Source organism: Excalfactoria chinensis, chromosome 26 (assembly GCF_039878825.1).
Source record: "Excalfactoria chinensis isolate bCotChi1 chromosome 26, bCotChi1.hap2, whole genome shotgun sequence".
Classification (NCBI taxonomy): Eukaryota; Metazoa; Chordata; class Aves; order Galliformes; family Phasianidae; genus Excalfactoria; species Excalfactoria chinensis.
In genome coordinates, this window is record NC_092850.1 from 2,236,354 (window position 1) to 2,259,889 (window position 23,536).

Below are 23,536 nucleotides of genomic sequence, written 5' to 3' on the forward strand. Positions count from 1 at the left end.
CGCCCCGCGGACATCTCCTCCTCCACCCGCCGGGGTGCGCGCAGCCCGGACGCCGAGCGGGTCTCCGGGGAGACCGGGTCGGCCACGCCCCGGGAGAGAAAAGGGTCCGGGGAAGCGGCCCGGGGGAGGCGGAGGTGAGGGGCTGGGGGAGAGCGTGTGAGTGTTGTCGGGGACGAAGCGGAGATGCGCGGGGACGCGGCGGGCCGGGGGCTGCGCGGAGACATCGAGGTCGGGGAGTGGAGGGGCGGAGGCAGCGGGGAGGGAGGCGGTGCCCGTAGAGGGGCTGCGGGAGCGCTGTGGGGGCGCGGGGTCCCGCTGGGCTGGGCTGCGGTGTAGAGCAGCCGGGAGGATTCGCGTCCTACCTGCTGCCTCGCGATGGAGCGGGGCCGGCAAAGGGGCGATCCGTCACACCGCTCTTCTGCACCGGCAGTTTTCCGCGGTTCTGATTGAGCGAGGCGATACAGAATGAGATCAGTACAGAAGGAAGGGGTGACATCGAGCTGCGTTTGTGATGAGGGCAAAAGCCCTTCGGGTGGGCATCTGTGGTGCTACGCTCCAAGAGCTCTGCATGGAAGAATAGTGATGTTAAAGAACCTTTCTTTCTCTCCTTTTTTTTCTCCCCCCCCCCCCTTTTTTTTTTAAAATTTATTTTATTATTATTATTATTATTATTATTATTATTATTATTTTTCTTGCAAGCAATGACAGCTGCTCCTGGAAAAGGGGAAGTGCTATATTGCAGTTTCCACTTCTGTAATCATTTGACGGTGTGGATTTTAGGAGGCATTGGCAATTGAATGAGAAAAAAGGTGCCAGAGCATGAGGTGGATGTTTACAGATTAGGTATTGATGAAAAATACGAATTTGGGCTTCTGAATTTTAGCTAGCAAGGTTTGAAAATGTTTGCTGGGTGACTTACACCACTGATCTGTATCTGAAGGTAAAACGTTCTCATTTTGCAAACTGATGGTGAGGTTGTATTTGTAAGTTTTGTGAAAGTCAGATTGAAGATTTGTTTGAGGGGACAAACATAGGACTTCGGTCCTCCAGAGGAGCCAGGCTGCCTCTGACTGACCAGGGACAACTGCAGGATGCGAAAATGTGCTGATGACTCATCTGCCTGCAAGCTCAGGTTTATCAAGGTATTCAAGAGAGTTACAGAGCCTTGCCATCACAGAGGAGCCTTTTTTCCGTGCTGGAAGGTTACAGACGGAACAGGCAGTCAGGCACTCATGCCAGTGAAGAAGCTGGTAAAAGTGAACCGTGCATCTGATAATAAGCCAGACTTTCTCACTGTCTGAAATCAAGATGACTTGTTGAGGAATACCTGTTCTAGATGATTAACTGGATGATTAACTGTTGCAAACTGGTGAGATTCATATGAAATATTAGTTTTATTAATCTAATGTGTTAATGTGTTAGAACTGAGGAGATAGAAGAGAGGGATTTGTCTGTTTGATTGTTGTTTCCAGGCAGGAAGGAGAGTAAACATATACAGTGAAAAATGATTATTATATTATTGCATTATAGTCTTCCTAAGCCCATAGAAACTAGGTTTCTTTTGGCAGTCTGTCAGCTTGGTAGTTGAGAGGGACTCAGCTTCTCTGTTCACTTTAGTCAAGGACTGAGTTCCTGCTATAAACTTCACAGGCTGTGATTGAGAAACTATTGTTATATTTTATCTCTAAGCAAAGTAAAAAAAAAAAAAAGTTTCTTCTGGGTGGATGCCCTTTCCCCTTCTCTTTAGAGAGTGTCTAAAGAGACTAACCCATGAAGAAATAAAGATGAATGGTGGTGCTTAGGGATATCTAAGCTATCCACTCTTTCTTCCCAAGTTTACCTGGGGACACTCACTAACGTGTCTGAAATCAGAAGCTCAGTGGCTGTGTCCTTGTGATATCATCCTCGATATCATCATCAGAGTCTTAACATTTCAGTTTAATACTCAGTTTTCTTGCAGAAATAGAGCTAAGGAAAGAATCTTTTTAAAACTCCCTTCTCCTCAACTTGAGGAAGTTCTTTCTTTCCTCATGAGGTGACCAACTTGATTGAAGGCATTTTTATTCTGGTTCTGAAGGTTCTGAAGTGGTGGTTTTCTGACATCCTTTTGAGTGCGGAACTTAAATAGTGTTTGGTCTGAAGGAAGGAGCAAGCTTTGAATAGCCAATACTGCCTGAGTTTTCTGGGGGAACTACTTCCTTACCGTGCATCTGTCTTTGTACATATGTAAAAGATAAACCAATTCTGGGGGATCTGAAAGATGATACATCAGATAAAACATTTAATACTTTAAAAGAAAAGATCAGAAGATTTTATCTTTTTAGAGATGACACTGAAGTGAAACCATAAATTCAGAATTCCTGCAATAGTGATTGCTACAGGATTTTTTCTTGTACAGTTGTTTTCTCCCGGTAATGACATCGATTTGTGGTGAACTGAAGAAAGGAGAAAATGACCCTGAGGATCTGTGTTTTAAAAATAAACCCTGACCTCAGCCAGCATGGATTAGGGCAGTGCTCTGACAGCCGAAGACGTTTGTGCTGTGCAGGGAGGCCAGAATGTCTGTGGCTGTCACTCTGGCTGCTCCATTCACTCATTCAGGATCTGTATCTGGTACAGGTGTGATTGTCCCAGATCAGGCAGGGCTAAACTGATGGCTGCAGGGAAGGCAGATTGATATTTATTGTAGAGCAAATGCAGAGTGGAAGAAATGTGGCATCGGAGTCATCTATCACAGCCCCATCTACATCTGAAATGTAGTACAGGGACTACTAATTAGCAGAGCAGAGGCAGAAGCAGTTGTTTATGGAGGAACTGTTAATAATAGAGAGAAGACCACAGAGGCTAAATAGTCTGAAAGTGCCTCTGTATGCCTTTGTTTGGATTTCTCATGAAAATGATCCCATCATACATCAAACTCAGAAAGCTGAAATTGCTGGATACATAGTGCAATGCAGCTGCAACATGAAGTAATGTAAGTAATTGACTGGCCCATAATGATATTTTGATGTAGCAGGTAAAGCACAACGGGGTGCAGGTTCTCGTGATGTTGGGTACTCTTCCAAAAAAAGAATGAAGAAGGAGAATCACAGTTGAAAGAACTTGAGAATTTTACATTCTGCAACTGGGTTGTCACTACACTGATAGATATTTGTGTTTTGAAATTAAAAAAAAAAAAAAAAGGCATTAAAAGCTTATCATTTAAAGAATCTTAATTTTAGACTAATTATGTGTCGTTCTTTTCTCTTCAGCTTTGAAGCTGCCTGGGGAGTTTGTGGGAACAAATAACCTGGGAAACTGATGGAACTGTTGATACTAAAATTCAAAGCAAGCTGGTAGAAAGTAATTAAAGCCTGTGTGTTCCCTGCATGAGGGAGGAGAATGAAGATTATGTGAAAAGCCATGATCTGCATCTGTACATGTGCCAAGCTGTTATGTTGGATGCTTCCCTCAGCCTCATGCAAACTCATTTAGTGTGGAATGATTGATAAACATTTTTCTGGTCTATTTTGGCATTCGAGTCGATCCAATTCCACCCTGATGTTTTATCTTCATTCCTTCGTCTTTCTGTTTTCTTATTTATAGCAACAGATTCTCTCATTTTGACCTAAGATTAGCAGTTCAGGAGTTTGGTGGGCCATCCTGGAACAGAACAGAAAGCCTTGCCAAGGGTGATTCCTAGAAGGGAAACTAGAAAGGGCTGTTAAACCTGAACCATATGACTAATAAGGCATATTTATGCTTTGAAAGGGCTGAAAATCAGGTGACATTGCAAAAGCACTGTGCTGTTACATGAGCTTATGTGAGAAAGACTTTATTGAGAGTTATATTTATTGAGAGTTGCACAGCCTTTCCCATCCTGACTTAGAAATGGTATTATAATTTCAGTTTGTACAGCAAGAACATTTCCTAGCATTACAACTGCATCATAAAGTTTGAAGATCTGATTTAAGTATGGAAGCTTGAACCTACTCCCCACTACTTATTTTTACACAGGTTTATCACTTTAGTAGTTAGAATTAAACATTTTGAAGCCCAGAAACAGGGATATTGATAATCGGTTGAAAAATCATGGAAAAGATGGGGTATGTATGAAAGATATGAACATGTAGTTCCTATTTCTCCAGAATCTGAACCTCCATGCACTGGACCTCAGGTTGGAAGGCCAGATTTCCTGTAATTATTGTTTTTCAAGGTTAAAGTTTTGAGCCTTATTCAGTGTGGATTGTCACAGTGTGTGATTCCCTTTTCTTTTTTCTTTCTCCCTCCAAAATCTCTGCTTGTCTATACAGTCTTTGTGGATACATAGCATTTCAGCTTAGAGGGCTTTTTGGCAGTTATTTACAGTCACTTAACTAAGTTTAAAGGAAAAGGTCTTACTAAGACTTGCTTGGCCTAGCTGTTTGGTATTGATGAATTGAGAGAAAGGAGATGAGCACTTAAGGTTGAATTAAGCTTTGTTTTGATTCTTTATGTGGTGTTACTGTCGCCTGAACCCAGTGACTTGGTTTTCTTCCTCAGGTCAATGAATCTGCAGAGAGGTTGAAGGAAATAACAGGCATTATAAATAATAATAAAGAAATTGCTACCTGGATTTTATAAGTTCCTCCTCCTTGCATCTTATATTTGTAAGCTTTCAAGGAACTGAGAAGATAATGCATACCTCTGTACTCTGAGGGGACATTCTAGCTGATTCTTTGGATGCCTCCATCAGCTTCCTTGTCTGCTAGCAGTATCTCATGTGCTTGCTACATAGTAGTAGTATCATCTTTAGTCTTTTACACAGTGACGGTAGAACATGATATTCTTGTGCAGTTTGTTACCTCACAGTAAAAAGGAACATTTCATTTAATAATAGAGACATAGGAGTCTGAAGATCTTCAGCTTTTGTCTGCTGTTTTTCACACAGGTTTTTCAAGGTAGCACTTTTTTTTTTTTTTTTTTGGTAACTTGTTGCTGTTGTGGTTTAACCCAAGTTTCATCAGCCTTAACAGAGAAGCATCTTTAAGGGTCTGAAAGACGAGAAACAGCTGCAATATTTCCATTTCTAAATGTGCTTATAAGGATGACAAGCAGGAGTGAACATGAAATTTTGGTGGAGCTCAAACACAGAATGGAAGTATGAAGAAGGTGGAAATGGGGATGATTGGGCAGGAGAAATAGAGAAGTATTGTTGAAGTTTGCAAGAATTGAGAAATCAAACCTGAAATTGAGTGAGGGATGTGAAGGCCTTCTGCAAACAAATAGAAGGCTCAAAATAGTGTGAACCCACTGTTCTAAGCACTCCTTACCAAAGACATGGAGAAACCAGAGGTACTTACTGCCTTTTCTGGCCTTGTTTTTCTGGATAAAATCAAAGTATCTTACCCATCCCCCTTAGGAAGGGATAACAGAATGAGAAGAACTGTGTAATTTGCATTCTGACGTGGCTGTCTGATGGCAACCTGAATGCTGTGCTGTCAACCTGGCAGTCTACCTGGGAGTCAAGCAGTCAGAAGTCAGAGCAGCAGCCAAGAAGCTGGCAAGCAGACTACAAGGTATGGAAGTTAGTAATTTATGCTGGGTAAGGAAGAGAGTTGTTCCTTGAAGATTTAGGTAATCAAGTTTGTTGTTTTGCTAAGCTTTGATTTGTAGCTTCCAGCATTTCTTTGTGGTTTTTATGCTTTTTGGAGAACTCCCATAAGTGGATATTAAATAAACTTTTCTCTTTTGAACAGAGTAGTACATGCCCATCCCATGCTAAAGCATGGGACAGGACTATGGTAGCATGGGATGTGTCTAGGTGGCAAAGCAGCACAACCCAGCTCACAGTGGGCTGAAAAGAGATGTTTTCTTGGTTGTGGAGGCAAACTTTGTCATTCTGCTTTTAAAACTAGGAGTGAAGAATCAAGCTTCTGTTGGACTTGTAGTGGAAGTAAACAAATAGTCACATTTAATTGAAAAGAATGAATTGCAAAATGAATAATTATTGTATGAGATGATTTGGTAGGAAATATCGACTGGTAGAACGAAGCGAGAACATATGTAAGCCCAGAAGTTGAGGATGTGATCACTGGTGGAGAGGCAACACTGTATAAATAACAGTCATCTTCCAAAGGACAGGTTGTGGAGAACAAAGTCTGCATGAGGAGGGCAAGGCTGGGAGAACTTAGTGCTGACAGGTACAGAATGGAAAAAGATGTTTTTATTTTTCATCACTTGTATAGATTGAAAAACAGTCTTATCTTACAAAAAAACAAAATGAATGTTCTGCCAGAACCTGAGGACAAGAATCGCAGGAGAAGATGAGAAAGCTGGGGAACGGAGGAGAAATAAAACAGAATTAGCTGCAGAAAACTTTTATCTGTGCTCAAGATTCATACCAGAATCCACTCATGTGACTGGAGGTTCTGTATTGGTTACAGACAAAGTAAACAGACTTATAATAACTCCAGGAGAAGGTGAAAGATGTGTATAGGGTGGTGGTTTTCTGAAGAAAATTATTTTGGCAAAATGAGGAGAAGGCAGGCCAAGAGAGTGAAGGCTAATAGACAATGGGCTGCTACTACAAGGACAGCTGTTGAATATTTTTTTGCTATCAAGGAATATTCTTAGAAAGGCATTTTTCTTAACCAATAAATTTCAGCTGTGTTCCTTAGTCACTGACCATTTGTGGGTAAATTTGTGTGAAAGTTAAGAAAATCTTTCAGTTGAAATGGGGAAGAACTTACACAGGGATAAGGAAAGAGAGCGATATCAGGCAAAGGAAATATTGATAAAGTGAGATCAGAAGGCAGATATGTCCCCAGGGATGAGGAAATGAAAATAACATGAAAGCTGGGATGAAATTTGGAAAGGTTAATGCATTTCTTTCCAGCAACTGGAATTGGTTTTTTTTTTTTTTTAATTTTATTTTTAATTAAAACATGTAAGCAAGTCAATAACAACAACATACAGCTAGCTGGATATTTGATGTTGCTTTTGTGAAAGTAACGCATTGGCTTGGTCCAGTGGAAGTGGCTGCAATGAGTGAGATCTCAAGGTGTCTGTTAGAGATTTCTGATGAAGTTTTACTTTTCCTGTGCTTCACCTTGAAAACAGCTGCTCACAGATGTACATACTTCCAAAAAGCGATGACATGAATAAGGCATGTCTGTGAAGGGAAGACTATTTCTCCCTGCTGGGAGGGGCTTGTAAAAATCTGATAAAGAGACAAGATCAAATTTTGGGTTGTGACTCCATGCATTCCATTTGAAAATTGGTGAGAAATGTATTTATGTCAACTGAAAACAGTCACAAATTAACCAGAAAATTGATGATTTCTTTAGACACTCTTGAATCTATTCTCAGATTATCAAGATTTGAGAGACATTTTTTTAGTTATTTCAGCCATAGCCTCATACAAAAACAACAAAAACAACAAAAAACACACCACAAAACCCCAACAACAACAACAAATACCAACAAACATAAAACAGTTTGAATTCAGAAGCAATGTAACTGCATCCATAATGGTGGTGTGATTCCACATTAGTTTATGATTTCCCCTGTGGCACTTCTGTGCTGCTGATGGTTAATTAAATCCTGGGAAAACTGGCTACACCAGGAAGTCTGCTGCAGGAATACCTGTGCTGACTGGTGCTGGCAGTGAGGTAGTTAGCATGATGCTACACTTAAGCTGGTTAGACTTGGCAGACTTGTGCCTGGCCCAGAGGCACTTTGTGGATGTTTATATCTATTATACACCCACAGCTTGGATAATCCATCTTCGGACAATGGACCATCTGTGGTAAAATCAAGAACTGGAAGGCTTTCATAGGCTGAGTAAGAGGAATCAGATGACATAAAGGGTAGGGTTGTGAATGTGGGGACTAATAGCATAAATTTATATTAAAAATGGTGATGTTAAAGGTAGACACTTTCTCAGAAGTCTTGTTCACAGTGTAGTCATGAACAGAAGAATGTGCAGAGAGAGATTTTCTGTTTCTTCAGCTGCGACTCATTATGTTAGGAGGTAATTAGAAGCCATACACTTGTTTAGCTGGGACAAATGAAGGATGAGAGAAAAATACTGCAGCACCACAAAACCATGACAGTAAGAAGAGCTTTTTCATGGTAAACCCCTGTGCTGATACAAAAGCAAATGGCATTCACATTCTTGATTGTAGTTAGATTGTACCCACCAGAGGATGAAGTTTAGGAATGGTTTTCAATGTACACAGTTGCTGCAAAAACCTCTAATATGGTAGCCTTCAGTAAGAAGGTTATTGCCTGTCATAGCAAAAAGCTGAAAGTGGCTCAATTCAGGCTGGGATGTCCCTAAAATAAATCCCTAATTGTGGTGTAGGGAGCCTGCTTTCACAGGGGGGTTGGACTCGATGATCTCTAGAGGTCCCTTCCAACCCCTACAATTCTGTGATTCTATAAAATTAACTGCTTCCTCATGTGGAGAAGAGGAGGAAGCCGGTTGTTGAGTTGAATATTGAAACTTGGAAAGGTGTTGGAAGTTCTCTGCTATGGGATAAGAATTCCAACAGCAGAGACCTAAATCACTGCCATGTCTGTGTTCCCAGTGAGTGCTGTGCAGACATTAAGGCAGAGGTAAAATGGTTGAGGGAGGGAATGCTGATGAGTCAAAATGTAAATTAAAAACTCTGGTGTATTTTTTTAAATTTATTGTTATGGATATTTATATTATTTATACATTGTAATTGCCCGGTTCTTTAAGAAGACCTGTTGTTTTTCTCTCTCACTCCTATTTCACATATGCAAAGTTATGTGAGTATTCATGTACTTGTGTATTAATGCTTAGCTTGGGAATAGATTCTACAAATGAAGCAGCAGAATAACTCTTTGAAGATTTAAGCAACATTTAAGCTTTCTGGGTAAACCTGTTTGGCTGTTTTAACTATGAGGTGAGGAGTAACTTTTCCAGCTAGATGCCATGCTGCTTCTCCAACAGTTCTGCTTTGAAAGTGAAACTACAGAAATATGTCCCTGAGGGGTTCAGGCACAGCTGTGTTACTAAGCTTCAGCTCAGGTTTCATGGAGCCCTGTTGTGCTGTTCTCCTCTGCAGTGCTCAGATACTGCAGCACATTCTTTCTGCACAGTGGAGCCATTTCTGTGGTTTGGTGCAGCTCAAAAGATAGGTGTTTGTCAATCTGAGGGTTTGGATAGAAATCACAAGTTAAAAAGCAAAAAATCAAGAATAGCCAAATGTAGCAATGTCAGCGCACTGGTCAGGACAGTTGCTTCAGGTCATTTCTCAGCTTGAGAACTTGGCCTATCTGAATTGCAAAAAGGGAAGTATGTTACTTCATGCAGTACCCTTTTCTGTATTTGTGCAGTGTAAAGATAGCTACAGAGATAAATATTTCAGGAAGATGATCCAGGCTGTGTTTTGCACATGAGAGTAGATTAGATAATGGCTGTTTACTTCCTTAGCACTTTGAATCTATATTCCCCCTAAGTAAATGGGAAGACTCATTTCATATGTTCCCTACAGAGATCTCTTGGCTGAGTTAGTTTCTGTCCTCCATCAGACCCATGCTGCTATCAGATACGTGGAGCTCTGGAGGGAGGATTTGTGGTTGTGTGATTGTTATTATAGCAACTTTCCCTAACAGACCTATTATCCTCACTGTAGAACAGCCCTGTAGCACTGAAGAAATATTTTCTGGAGAGCTGTGACAGGAAGAAAGTCTAATTTCTCCTTACAGTTCTTTTAGGCATTCCTGGTGTTCTTTTCAGGGTTAGTGAAGTTGGGTGCTGGAGCAAGGATAGATATTATTTTTGTGGGCTTAACCATTACTAAGTAGGTCACTCTGAAAGTAGTGCTTCTTATTTATTTCTTTGGAAACCCTCACCCTAACCTAACATCATGGTTGGCTGTGAATTCTCCAGGAGAAATGTGAGTCAAATATGAAGCAATGGGGTCCTGTTCTTCCCTAATATAATGATATCAAAAGACACTGAGACGAATCACAGAACCACAGCATCACAGGGGCTGCAAGAGACCTTAAGAGATCATTGGGTCCAACACCCTGCTAAAGCAGTTCCCTACCATAAGTCACACAGGTAGGTGTCCAGAGGGATCTTGAATATCTCCATAGAAGGAGACTCCACCACCACTCTGGGTAGCCTTTTCCTGTGCTCTGTCACCCTTATTGTGAAGTTCTTTTACACTAGTACAGGACTTCCTACGTTCAAGTTTTAGGCCATTACTCCTTGTCCTGTTGCTGTGCACCACAAAGAAGAGCCCATCCTCACCCGTTTGCCTCCTATCTCTCTTCAGACATTTATAAACACTGATCAGATCCCCTCTCAGTCTTCTTTTCCTCAGGCTAAACAGCCCCAGGTTACTCGGCCTTTTCTTATACAGGAGATGCTCCTGGTCCTTTATCCTGGTCCTTTGTGGCCCTCTGCTGGACTCCTTCTGGGAGATTCCCATATTTTTAGAGCTTGGGAGAGCAGAACTGGATACATTAGTCTAAATGTGGCCACCCCAGAGCAGAGTGAAGGGGAGGACCACCTCTCTTGCCCTGCTGACCATACTCTTTTTATTGCACCCCAGGATACCAGGATCCCACTGGCCTTCTGCTGGCTCATGGCCAACCTGTTGTCCAACAGGATCCCCAGGTGCTTCTCTGCAGAGCTTACCTCCATCAGGCCATCCCCTAGCCTGTACAGATGCATGTGGGTATTCCTCCCCAAGAGCAAGACTATGTTTTCTCATGTTAAGTGTAATCATGTTCCCCCCTGCTGAACTCCCCAATAATAAAGTCCAAATCAAGAAGAGAGTTTGATTCAGACAGTGTTTCTCAGACTCTACGGAATTCTGGAATAAGCCTGATCTTCAGTTTAGCTAACAAAACATCTATTCCCAAACTGAAGATATCTTGAAAGTTGAACATCTTCAACCTGTTATGTGCTTCTCCTTGCAAAAAATGGGCCAGAGTTTGGCCTTCCTCTGTATCAGATGTTTTGTGATAATCGGGGCTGACACTCTAATTACATGTTTTTTCTGTTGGTTTTGTAACATTGCATTTCTTGTCTGTTCTTCAAATAATCTCTATGAGCATCTAATTCCCATACCTTCCCTCTTTTTCTTTACCTATGCAGTTTGTTTGACACATTCAGAACTTGTGTTCTGGGTATTGTTACCAGTTAGAATAAGCAGCCTCTGTTGGAGGGCAGAACCACTCATATTTGTGAACGACTTAGAATTATCTAGCAACGATATTTTCATGCTGAATGCTTCATTACACCCATTTTGCTGCCTTTTATGCTGTTAAACTCTCTGATCATAAATGTAAATGACACTTTCAGTCATGGTCTTTAAAGTTACATTGAGAATCCAGTTTACCACAGAAATTCTTACTTGGACATACTTTCCTTAATCATGTAAAGCAGAAGATAAGCCTCGTCTTTTTTTCTTCATCCTTATTTAAGGGCAAGCCTCAGAATAATAGTAATTACAGTGCACACACACACAGTGAAATTGCAGTATGTAAACAGAAACAAATAAATACAAAAGATCAAAGGCTAGATGGTACAGATATGTACATGTAGAGGAGAAGACTAAAAGGTAAGGATACGTAAATATAGAGGACTGCTGGTAGCCAGCCTGGGAGCAAGCTTGCCATATCTTTACCAACCTGTCATTCCTGTGGAAGGGACTCTGTTTGCCTGTAAACTTGCAGCATTAGACTTAAAATTTCCTGATAGATCTTTAGATCTTGCTGAGGATCATGCCAGTGTTCTGTTGAATTATGAGACAATCTCCATTTTAGCTTTTTTTTTTTTTTTTTTTTTTTTTTTTTTTTTTCTTTTTCCCCCCCTGTGCCAGGAATCTGCAATCACTGAGCACCTGATAAAAATCTGTGAGTAGTTCATCAGTTCCTTTGCAAACTGACATGTTCCACACCTCTTCTGCCTTCACAGCCAGATGCTACCTCAGCTAGGGTGTAATCCTTTCTCTGCCTCACATGCTTGTGCTGACAGGTTTGCTGTGTGCTAGACATCCTCAGTTTACTCTGATTTCTTTTCCTTCCAGGATGGCACACTCTTTGAATGAATGGCTATGGCAGCACGAGTTCTGGCTCCCCCCAGGAATTACATGGGAGGACATGAAGGAGTCTGAAGACATCCATTACCCTAAGCCTCGTGATCTCCTGCTCAGCATCCCTTTTGCCTTAATCCTGGTTGTCATTCGATGTGTCTTTGAAAGGTAAGTTCCTTAGTGATTTTTGGGGTGTTTGGGGGATAGCAGTGTCAATGTGGGTCCAAAAGCTGGCTCTGTTGTCTGAACCAGTACATGATTGAAGAGGTCCACAGAAACATCAGATCATAAATTTGGCTGAGGCAGATGTTTCAGCTCTTACTTTTGCAGCTGTGTTTATTTACTGAAGAAGCATGTTGAATATAGAGCACAGATTCTACCCCTAAGGTCTAATTATAAGCAGCGTAACTTCCTACACTTAAAACAGCTAAGCCCTAGTATTAGTCTTGTGCTTGTGCTTCAGAATGCAGACATACGGTTTCTGGGTCAAGTGAAGTAAAAATAATGTTCAGACTTCCTAAATGCAGCTAGGTGCCCCCAGTCTCAGAAAATGGGGGTCTGGGATATATCACCAGATAGGAGAGCATAAATAACATACATTAAGATAAGCTTAGACTTGTACTCTCAGAACCAGAACTACATTACCACATGAACATATGCATTTCTGAACTGACCACAGTTCAGGATTCAGGAGTGTAACTTCTTGGGAGCACCATGCAGGGAGATTTGTGGCTGCTTTCTCCAGATCAGGGCCTGCTGAAGCCACTTGCAGTGTTAAGCTTCCAGAATCTCTCCTCCTCTTTCACTTTCACTGCCAGACCTGCTTTGTGGCTGCTTTTTGTAGTCATCCAGTAACAGCACAAGAGTTGCTCTGGCTCTAGGATGTTTCTGGCCAGAGCAATTTGAAGATTTTACTCTTCAGCACAGAGAATTTGGGAATTATGGCAAAGGCACAGCTTGAAATCTCCCAGTGTTTGCTGTGTGGGTTTCATGAAGGTCCTCAACTGATGCTGTTGATACAGGCAGTTTAGCCATTGTTACTATTGGTGTGATGTGATTTGTATGCAGATCAACTGAGAGTTACTGTAGTATCATCAACTGTCGGGGCTGCAGAATAAATTCACTTTCATGATTTTGAAAATGATTTAAAATAGTCTTTGCTGGACTGAAGAATCACTGTTCCTACCTGCTGTCTGAAGAGGTGTTCTTTTGAAGTATGATGTCTGTTCCAAAAATAACGCTTCCTATTTTATTATATTGGCCCACAAAGGGAGAGAGGGATGGTGGTGGGATGGCACTAGAGGCTGAACCTCCCCATCAACATCTCATTACCAGGTGACAGATGGCAGCAGAAGTGTGGTCTGTCAGAGTGGTGTCTGACACAGAAGTGGGAATGAAGCAGAGTGGGTGAATTGAATTCCTCCATGCAGGGAAAAAAAAAAAAAAAAAGATACACACTGACATTCATCGACATGTGTGGAGACCAAACAGTGGATGTTTGATCCTGACCTCCTTCTATGATCTAGTGGCCTGTCTGGTGGATGTGGGAAAGGCAGTTCATGTAGTCTACCTAGACTTCAGCAAAGCCTTTTACACTATCTCTCACAGTATTCTCCTGCAGAAGCTGGCATCCCGTGGCTTGGACTGGTACACTCTTGGCTGGGTAAGGAACTGGCCGGAGGGCTGGGCCCAGAGAGTGGTGGTGAATGGAGTTAAATCCAGCTGGCAACTGGTTATGAGTGGTGTTCCCTAGGGAATCCCAGCTGGGATTGTTCAGTCTGGAGAAGAGGAAGAGATAGACACCTCATTGCTCTCTATAAGTACCTGAAGGGAAGTTGTAGTGAGCTGGGGGTTGGCCTCTACTCTTGTGTAACTGGTGATAGGACTAGAAGGAATGGCTTCAAGCTGTGCTAGGGGAGGTTCAGGCTGGACATTAGGAAATACTACTTCTCTGAAAGAGCTGTCAGGAAGTGGAATGGGCTGCCCAGGGAGGTGGTGGATTCACCAACCCTGGAGGTGTTCAAGGAATGTTCAGCTGTTGTGTTGAGGGACATGGTTTAGTGAGAACTATTGGTGGGCTTGGTGATTCTGTGTGAGCACAGTGAGGGATGGGTAGTGCATTTCAGCAGTGGTGGCAGTGATATGGGTCACCTCTGTTGGTGCAGATTTGTATGAATGCAGTTTGCAGGTATTGCTGGCAAAAATGCACAGCTAATGATGGCGACCATGCTGAGAAACAGTGTTTTGTAGCTGAAGATTTGCTCTATCAAATAGCATTATTGTGCAGTTTGTGTCTGTTGTAGTGTCCATGGAAATACTTAGGAGGCATTACTTTTGGAGCAACCTACATAGTTTAGTCAAACTCTGTGGTGGTTTTAAGCTCAGGAAAAAAAAATAAAATAAAATTAAAGTTAAAAATATAAATAGTCTGCACAAGAAAATGGAAATCTACCTCCCTGTAGGCTAGCAACAGATTTCTTCTCTGGATTCTCTGTGATGTGAGGACATAATGGAAAAGTTTTTTGAAGTAGATTCTGAACTTGCTTGTGAGAACGTTTTTATGTAAAAATACTGGTATTCAAGCAGAGTGTAATTAAAACTGAATACATGAATTATTGTTTAAGGAATCTTTTTATGATGATACTTTGAATTGTTTGTAAAGAATATGTTTAAGGTGCATTCCATAAATTCTGTTAGTTGTATTTTTCACTTACCTGAGGGCATAGGTGTTTCAGTTATGTCCACTAGTGCAAACCAAGGTTCTGCAGACAACCTTAATGGTTGAAGTGAATAGTTTTTCTTCCTTGCTGACCTGTAGGACTTCTTTAGGTAGACAGTGTCAGTTGGTCTCTTAGACATGCTTGGAGCGTAAAGCTAGACATTAATCTCCACATTCTGCATTGACCAGAATTGCCCCATTCTGGGCTTATCAGACATGAAGACAGAGAAGCCAGACTCCCCTTAGTGATACCTCGTGGCAGGTCAAGAGTAGGCATTGAACACAAACTGAAACACATGATATTCCATATGAATATAAGAAAACACTTTTTTACTGTGAGGGGGGTCATATACTGGAACAAGTCACCTGGGGAGGGAGCGTTCTCCTTCTTCTCACACAACTGGACACTCAGCAGCCTGCTCTAGCCACCTCAGCCTGAGCAGCGGATTTGAGCTATTTGATATCCAGAGGCCCCTTCTAGCTGTAACAGTTTAGTGTTTTCTGATTTTTGCCCTTGTATTCTTCCTCCTTCTGCCACATTGGTCCTAGTCCACCTAAATATCTTTCCCGTCTCCTTTAAGGTACTTCTAATCATATAAGAATATTTTCTTTTCTTTTCTGTGCAAACACTGCATCAACTGGGAGTGTTTCTGTGGGCCTGGGCCTGCTCATGCATTTTAAAACTGTTTTAATTCACAAACTTCATTAAATAAAAGCTTCTTGCCACACCTTTAAAAAGATAATATCTCAAGCCCATTTTACAGGTCCGGGAAACCTGTAATCATGCCACTATCTTACCTGTGCAAATTACAAGCTACTGTTCTAAGCCATATTCCTGTTTGTCCTAACTCTCTACAAGCAATTATTTCAGCAGGAAATTTTCATACTCTTAATCACTATTGTTTCACATTGAATTCATCCTGGAAAATAAAGCTTCCCTTAGTGAGAATCAAGATCTCTGTCTGTCTCTCTGTTATGTTACACAGGTGGGCTCGGATGGTTCAAATTCATTAGTAGAGTTTAAAGAAATGCAGGCTGAAAGGATGTGTATTATTTCTCATTTTTTTATGCAGATGGCCCTGATTTTGTAGCTTACCACATTGGTGGGTCAAAACATGATTTTGGAGAACCCAAACAGACGCCCTTAGAAATTCTGTAATATTTGTGGAAAATAAACTTACAAAAGCTAAATTATTTTGTTTCATACTAGCTCTGGAAGGCTCTGCAGGTGAGGAATTATGGATTAATGCCCCTTCATTATTATCCATTTAGTTTCAGCATCAGCAGTTTTTGCACGAGACAGTTTGCTCATTGGTGATTACTGAATAAAATGGCTTAGTGTGAACTTAGCTTCTCCAAGGTTTACAGAACAATCTTCACCTCAGTCTGACTGAAGAGGAAACAGGTTTGGGTTAAGTCATGTCACTGATTGTGTCTTGCCTTACGTAGTTATGAAAATCTGTCCAAATATAGTCTTCAGGATTTCTTATTCCATATTTCAGAAAGCTGTTAAGATTCCACTGATGGGACAATCCCCTGCAATTGATACTATGAACCTGTGATGTTGAAATCAGTACAACCATCGTTCTCTTAGGGTTGTTCTTGGAACAAGATTCAACTAAAAAGTGAGTCAGAGCATACATCCAACATGTAGAAACATCCCTTTGGAGGAATTTCAGGACATGATTTCCCAATAATGTTCATAAAAGTAGGATTGGCCCTATAATTCATGGTTAAACTCAGTACCTCAACAACAAAGTAATTGGAACTTCGGTTACTCACACCCTGTCTTCTTCAACTCAACTGGCTTGTTTTTGTTACCGTGAAATTTAATACTGTGACCAGGACAAAACATCAAGAAAGAGAAAATAAGTATTAAACAAAATTAAGGAGTCAGTCAGGATAATTTAAATAGCTTTTCAAACTTGCTGACTGCCCTGACACCCAGCAGAAACATTCTCTTTCCCTTTAATTTGTTGGGAAAATTTCAGGAAGTTGTTCAAGAAGAACCTTACTGTAACTTCCTATAGGTCTTCATTGGAAACAGAATGGTTTGCGTCTAGGCCTTGGGCCCCCAGCACAGGAGCTCTTGGAGTGGGTCCAGAGGAGGGCCACTAAGAAGATCAGAAGGCTGGAGCATCTCTCCTATGAGAGAAGATTGAGGGAAGTGGGATTGTTTAGCTTGGAGAAGAGAAGGCTCTGGGGAGACCTCACTATTGCCTTCCAGTACTTGAAGGGAGCATATGAACAGGAGGGGGAACTTTTTACAAGGGTGGACAGTGAAAGGACAATGGGAAATGCTTTTAAATGGAGGCAGGGGAGGTTTTGGTTGGATATTAGGAGGAAGTTTTTCACACAGAGGGTGGTGACGCACTGGAACAGGTTGCCCAATAAGGTTGTGGATGCCCCATGCCTGGAGGCATTCAAGGCCAGGCTGCATGTGGCTTTGAGCAGCCTGGTCTGGTGGTTGGCAACCCTGCATACAGCAGGGGGGTTGAAACTCAATGATCATTTCAACCTAGGGCATTCTGTGATTCTATGATTTCCAAACTCATTCAATGTTGAACAGAGTCCAGGCTTGTAGAATACAAGTCTCAGTGTTTCTGCTGTGAGGTTTTGTACTTGTCTTCCTCACTTGATTGACATGATACTTGTATTGTGACTCGGAATTGTAGGAGGAAGCTATTATGTAATACACAATCTTTTACAGTGCTGTGGTATTAGAAATTACCGTTTTGTTTTGGGCTGATTCTTTATCTTTCCTTATCTTTCCTCTTGCAGAGCCATAGCCCTGCCCGTCAGTGCCAAGCTGGGTGTGAAAGACAAGCTGAGACCTAAAGCTCAGCCCATCTCCATTTTGGAAACATTCTACACTGTGAATTGTAAGAACCCTAAAGAGGTGAGTCCTTTTTTCCTTTGCTTCCCTCTAGATTTAGCCCCTGTCTACTTACATAAATGAAACCACAGTTGGAATCTTGTGGTTGGATGCTCAACAGACCATAAGGAAGCACTGTAGCACTGGGCTCCTGACACCAGCCAACCTCCAGGATCATCCTGCAAATGCATGTTATAGTCATCAGTTCTGCTTCTGAACATGAGAATAACAGCTTTCCAGAGACAGCACTCAAAAAAATTGAATCTTAGACTTGTTCGGACGGGAAACTTCTCTCCAAATTCCTGCTAGCTCTTGATTACTTTGTACATGGCTTTGTGTATTAGCAAACCGCTGTCATATCAGTGACAGATTTAAGGCACTTGGACACTAAGGGCAATTGAAGTAATTCAACAAGAAAAACATGGCAGGAGAAGACACCACAGTTTGAAACTCTAAACCTGAGACTATGATATAAAAAATACAAAATATCAGGTTTTAACATTTAGCATTAAATACCGTTTGCTTGCAAGCAGAAGTGAAAGATTTTCTGTTACCTGAAATCCCTATACTAGGAATGGACAGCTTGCTGAAAGATGCCTTAGCTTGAACAGACCTAGGCTTGCCTGGAGTCTCCAGCAATGTTCTGTGGTGGCCCAGACCAGATGGCCCTGGAGCCTTCTGACCTTCAAACCTGAGTCTGAACCCCACTTCCTCACCTGTTTTCCAGGGTGAGCTGATCAGTTTAGCCAAACAGTGTGACCTGTCAGTGAGAAAGGTGGAGAGGTGGTTCCGACGCCGGAGGAACACCGACCGACCAAGCCTGTCGAAGAAGTTCTGCGAGGCCTGGTGAGCAGGAGCACACACTGTGAACTGTAAGGGCCACTCACTGGCTCTGAGCTTGGCAGGCATCTTGCTGCCACCAGCCTGAATGCACTCATCCACAGAGAGCTTCCTGAGCCTTTGCTGCCCCACCTGATTCTTCTGTGGCTCTACTGCTGTTTCCCTGTTCTTGAGTCATTCCTTGCTTCTCCCCTGTGTGTTTCATTGAAAAATGGAGTCTTTCAAAACATAAAGCTGCTTCCAATTTGTTGCAGAGATATTTGGTAATTTACTATTTACTCTCGTAGGCAGTTTTACCCCTTTGCAGATTTTCAGTGTTTAGTCTATTAGCTGCTCATTTGTTCTGCTGGGATAAATTTTCCCTCATTTCTTACTGTATGTGTAAATATACAGCATGAAAAGCCTCTTTCCACTGAACTTCTTTTTCATACATACTTTTAATGTGCATCTCTGTGGGTTTAATGTGGGTAAGTCATTAGCAGCTCTCACTGAAACCAAACTCAACAGCAGTCATTTGCTTTACATGATAATGAATTTAGCATACCTAATCTTCAAAAGCGTAAGGAGACTGGCACTGTTGAAGTTTTACACATGCATCTGGTTGGGCTGGGAAGGGTTGGGATGATTATTTGTGCAGTTTCCAGGTAATCATCCACAAAATGATTATCTGGAAAAGGATAGTCACCTAGATCATTATCTGGGTGATTTCAACAGACTTTGTGGCATCTGTTGAATGTGCTAACATTATGCAGAATCTGTTAGGATCTAGGCAAAACTTGAGCCTTGATGTTTTTGTTTGCTTTAATGGCATCATTCTCTGAATGAGTGGGATTGATATACAGAATTGTACCTTCGTGGTTAATGGGTTACTGACATATTTCTTTCTTTCTTTGTAGCTGGAGGTTTACATTTTACATCGTTTCCTTCTTCACTGGGCTGGCTGTACTGTACGATGTGAGTATACAAGCAGTGCCACCTGCTGTCCTTGAGTCTCCTCATTGCCTTCATCATAAGATGCATCAGGTTGAGGGCCTCCACTAGCACCTTGTCTCACTAACTGAGTTGTGCCATCCCACATGTTGTTGTAGGCAGGCTTGCTGTCATCCTTTTCCCCCTTCAAACCTAGTTTAAAGCCCTGTCAAACTACAAGTTCTAAACTGCAGTTTTTTTTTTTAAAGTGTAAACAGAGAGTATCTTTTCAGAGGTTCGTTACTTAGCAGCCTGCGGCACGTTCCTCGCCATTTGAAAGAAAAATCGTGTTCCTGACAGGGGTGCTCGGCCTTTTTGCAATACTTAACAGCTTAACAGCTCTGTTTGTAATAACATGCAGCAAATCTGTGATAGACAGGAAGTAAGAGATTTAGGCGGCTGATAAGAAAAGACTTTCTCTGGCATCCTCCCATTCATGTTGCATTTTCTTTCCAGAAGCCTTGGCTTTGGGACCATAGAGAGTGCTGGACAGGATACCCACAACAGGTGAGTCATCCAGGAGTGAAAATGCTGTTACAAATTGTGTATTGTCTTTGTATATCTCTTTTCAACAGTCAATTGAATGTACACTGAGATTTACTAACCTGTAAAGGGAAATACAGTGCATAGGTTTAAGCACAGAAGCAATGATGGAGCATATGAGTGAATAATGAGGTACTGTCTTTCAGGTCAAGCCTCCAAATATCTTTGGTCAACTAAAGGCAAAAATTTTAAGGATGTATTTGTGCAAACAGGTGGTGTTTGAACAGGACTCTACGGATCCTTATTTCCTCTTCTGTACATTTGCAGTAAATGTATTCTCCAGAAAACTTTAAACCATTATTACAAAACACCTTCAAACAGTTGTAATAAATAGAAAAAACCAAAGCTAGAGTGGTAAAATTCCACTGGAAAAGAGTAGGAAATGTCAAGAACATACCTGCATCCTAACAGGAACAAAGAATATTTTAAATATAATTTCTGCTAAGCAAACCATGCTTTGTGGTACAGACAAGGGCAAAAGAACCGTCAGTTCTCCCAAATGATCTGTCTTTGGGAAAATAAATCCCTTCTGATCCAGAGCTCACAACAGAAAAAAATTACTCCTTAATTAGCACATATCTTGCTGATTGCATCAGAGCTTTGAGTTTTCCACATGTAAAATCCCAGAAAAAATTACTCTGAATAATGTAGATAGTTGTTCACACTGTATGATCCCCCGTTCACTCACAAGAGCACTGTGCCTTTGCCTGACAATTTGATTAGACTGAAAAACCTGTGGCAGAATTCAAGAAATCTGAAGTGTCTCCCTGAATGCTATCAAAAGGAAGGATTTATTCAGGTCCTAATCTGCTCCGCTGCAGTGAGTTTGCAAAGCTCTGCAGTGAGAGATCAGGAATTAACACAATGCTGAAGAGAACCTAAAGACATTCTGCATCTTCCCTCTCCACCAACGTTCCCCAGTATTCACTATGCTAATGCAAAGTAGAGAGTCCCCTGCTGCTCCTTTCTACCCCGGCACAGCTGATGTTTGTTTAGTGACTAGATTGTTCTATTGATTTTTGTCTCCCTGATGCTGCAGGAACCAGATCTTTTCATGGTGGTGAGCTGATGGGTTGGGTTTTTTGTTGTTGTTGTTTTGTTTTGTTTTGTTTTGCATAGAGAGGAGCTGTCATTTCCAGCTCTCTCTCTGCTTTATCTGATGGGTATATCACTGTCTCTCCCTTGGTGTTGCAGCCTCTCCAGCCCTCTCTGTTCTGGTACTACATGCTGGAGCTCTCCTTCTACTGTTCACTGGTCTTCACCTTGCCCTTTGATGTGAAGAGGAAGGTGAGTGACAACTCCAGGGAAGAGTCAAGCACAAACAGAATGCAAGCGTAATGCTCGAGAGAGTGGTCTTCAAGAGTGTATAGAGTGTACAGTGCTGGTCTGATTTTTTGTGGCACTCTGGCCTTGCTCATTGCCAGGAATTTCCACTCCCAGTCACTCACTTGCCTTCCCTCTGGGAGGTGGGGAATGTCATGAAAAGGTTTGAGCTACCTACCACATGGGATGTGATCAACACACCAGAGGGATGGGATGTGATTTAGAGGGACCTGGACAGACTTAAGCAGTGGGTGTAGGAGAACTTCGTGAGGTTCAACAAAGCTAAATCTCACACCTGGGTCAAGGCAACTCCCATTACCAATACAAACCGGGGGATGTAAAGATAGAGCACAGCTCTGCCAAAAAGTACTTGGGGGCTACTGGTGGATGGGAAGCTGGGCATGAGCCAGCAATGTGGCCAGAAAGCCAACCGTACCCTGGGCTGCATCAAAAGCAGTGTGATGATTTTATTGTTTATATGCTCTAACCAAGAAAGTAGGTACACTGTGTTTTATTCTCTCCTGTCCCCTTTTTCTTCAGGACTTCAAGGAACAGATAGTCCATCATGCTGCAACCATCTTCCTCATCAGTTTCTCATACTGTGGCAATTACATCCGCATTGGGACACTGGTGATGGTGATTCATGATGCTTCCGATTGCTTCCTAGAGGTGAGCTCCACAGTTATTTGCTAGGCAAAACCTAGTTGTCAGCGATGCTCTTCAGCCGACATCTTTTGATCAAGTACAGTAAGGGCCACACATTATTTCACCAATAACTCATTGCTGAACTTTTGGCCTAGATTAAGGTGCCCTGCAGAGGAGAGATGATTACCTGCATGTGGATTGTATTATATCTAGCTCATTAGCCTCTTGGAGCATGTGCAGATGCAGTGTCTTAGGCTGTTTTGTTTTATTGTTCTTTCTCCTTACAGCCAACTAAGATATTCAATTACATGAAGTGGAAAAAAACTTGTGACAGCCTCTTTATGATCTTCTCAGCTGTTTTCCTCATCAGCCGCCTGGTCATTTTCCCCTACACGTGAGTCTGCTGCTGTCAAGGAAAATGAAAACCTGCCTCCTCAGAGGCAGGATAATCCAGCTGTGGGATGAATCTTTTGCTACAGCCCCTGCTTTTCAGTTATTGTGGTAATGTCTCTGGCCTCTGCATAGATTACAGTGCCGAATGGCTGTTACACCTACCTTAGGGTAAACAAGGGTGGCCTGCTTTGGAGTTCATAGAGGAGTCATAAAGACCCAACATATATTGCAGATGAGTCCTCGGCTTTTGGCTCTGCTCTGCTTATTTCCAGTGGGGAACTCACATGTTATATAGAAGAAGGAAATGACTGACCTGAAACTTCCTCTGTGACCAAGGGCTTTTGAGGGCTTACAGCCCTGCTAAGAACACAAGTGCCCTTCAATGCAATTCTTTCTCTCTTGCAGAGTGCTCTATAACACCTACTACTACTCTATGGAGATATTCCAGCCCTTCTTTGGATACTACTTTGTGAATGCTCTCCTGATAACTCTGCAGTTGCTTCACATCTTCTGGTCCTGCCTCATTATTCATATGGTCTACAAGTTCATGCTTCAGGGCACGGTAGGAATCAACTTGTAGTTAATTGCACATCACATGGGGAGAGAGGGTGCCCTAAAGCTACTTGGGAGCACAGAAGTTTATTTGGGATTGATTCTTTCTTGTACTAATGTAATTATACACGTAGACTTCTATCCATCAGGTAAAAGGGGCATTCAATAAGCATAATCCATTCAAGTCTGCAGCTAGGTTATTGCCTGCTTGTCTCCATCAGTTGTAGAGCAACTTTCCAAGCCTGAGATGCAGCTGTATAAACTTTAGTGAAATGCGTCCCATTCTTTCTGACTACAGCACGTGGCATCTGCTGTGAGACCAAGCTGCTGCTCAGCATGAAATTCTTCTCGAAATCAAAGATGTGACCTAGTGTCATCGGGTTGGCCATCTGACAAGGACACAGTCTAGGAGAAATAAGTTCATGGGAGTTGACCTCATACCCTGGGATGAGTTGTTTTGTTACTCTCCAACTGGGGAAATTTGTCTTAGGGGAACTAAGAACAAGCATGAACAACTTATCTTCATCCATATTGTCCAGAGCTTCAGTCTCAGAAAAACAAACAAACAAAAAAACCAAAACAACAACCAACCCACAATATAAGTGACCTGTTATATTTGATATGAAAATATAAAAT

At 41.9% G+C, this 23,536-nt stretch overlaps 1 protein-coding gene across 1 annotated transcript; it reads left to right on the top strand.

The window, feature by feature from the left end:
* The first annotated feature begins 308 nt into the window (after positions 1–308).
* CERS4 (ceramide synthase 4) lies at positions 309–22,928 on the top strand. The gene is made up of 11 exons (XM_072357280.1): positions 309–532; positions 10,554–10,675; positions 12,036–12,209; positions 17,542–17,659; positions 18,363–18,481; positions 19,372–19,429; positions 19,901–19,951; positions 21,182–21,274; positions 21,851–21,979; positions 22,243–22,349; positions 22,754–22,928. Exons 1-11 carry the CDS (start codon positions 512–514, stop codon positions 22,926–22,928), a joined length of 1,167 nt encoding a protein of 388 aa, XP_072213381.1. The 5' UTR covers positions 309–511.
* The last annotated feature ends 608 nt before the right edge of the window (positions 22,929–23,536 follow it).

Coding starts and splice junctions, on each gene's coding strand:
- CERS4 (XM_072357280.1), top strand. CDS start 512: ATGAGGGCAAAAGCCCTTCGG. Junction 10,676..12,035: donor CCTAGCCTGTACAGATGCAT/GTGGGTATTCCT, acceptor TTTTCCTTCCAG/GATGGCACACTCTTTGAATG. Junction 19,430..19,900: donor GGCTGGCTGTACTGTACGAT/GTGAGTATACAA, acceptor TTTTCTTTCCAG/AAGCCTTGGCTTTGGGACCA.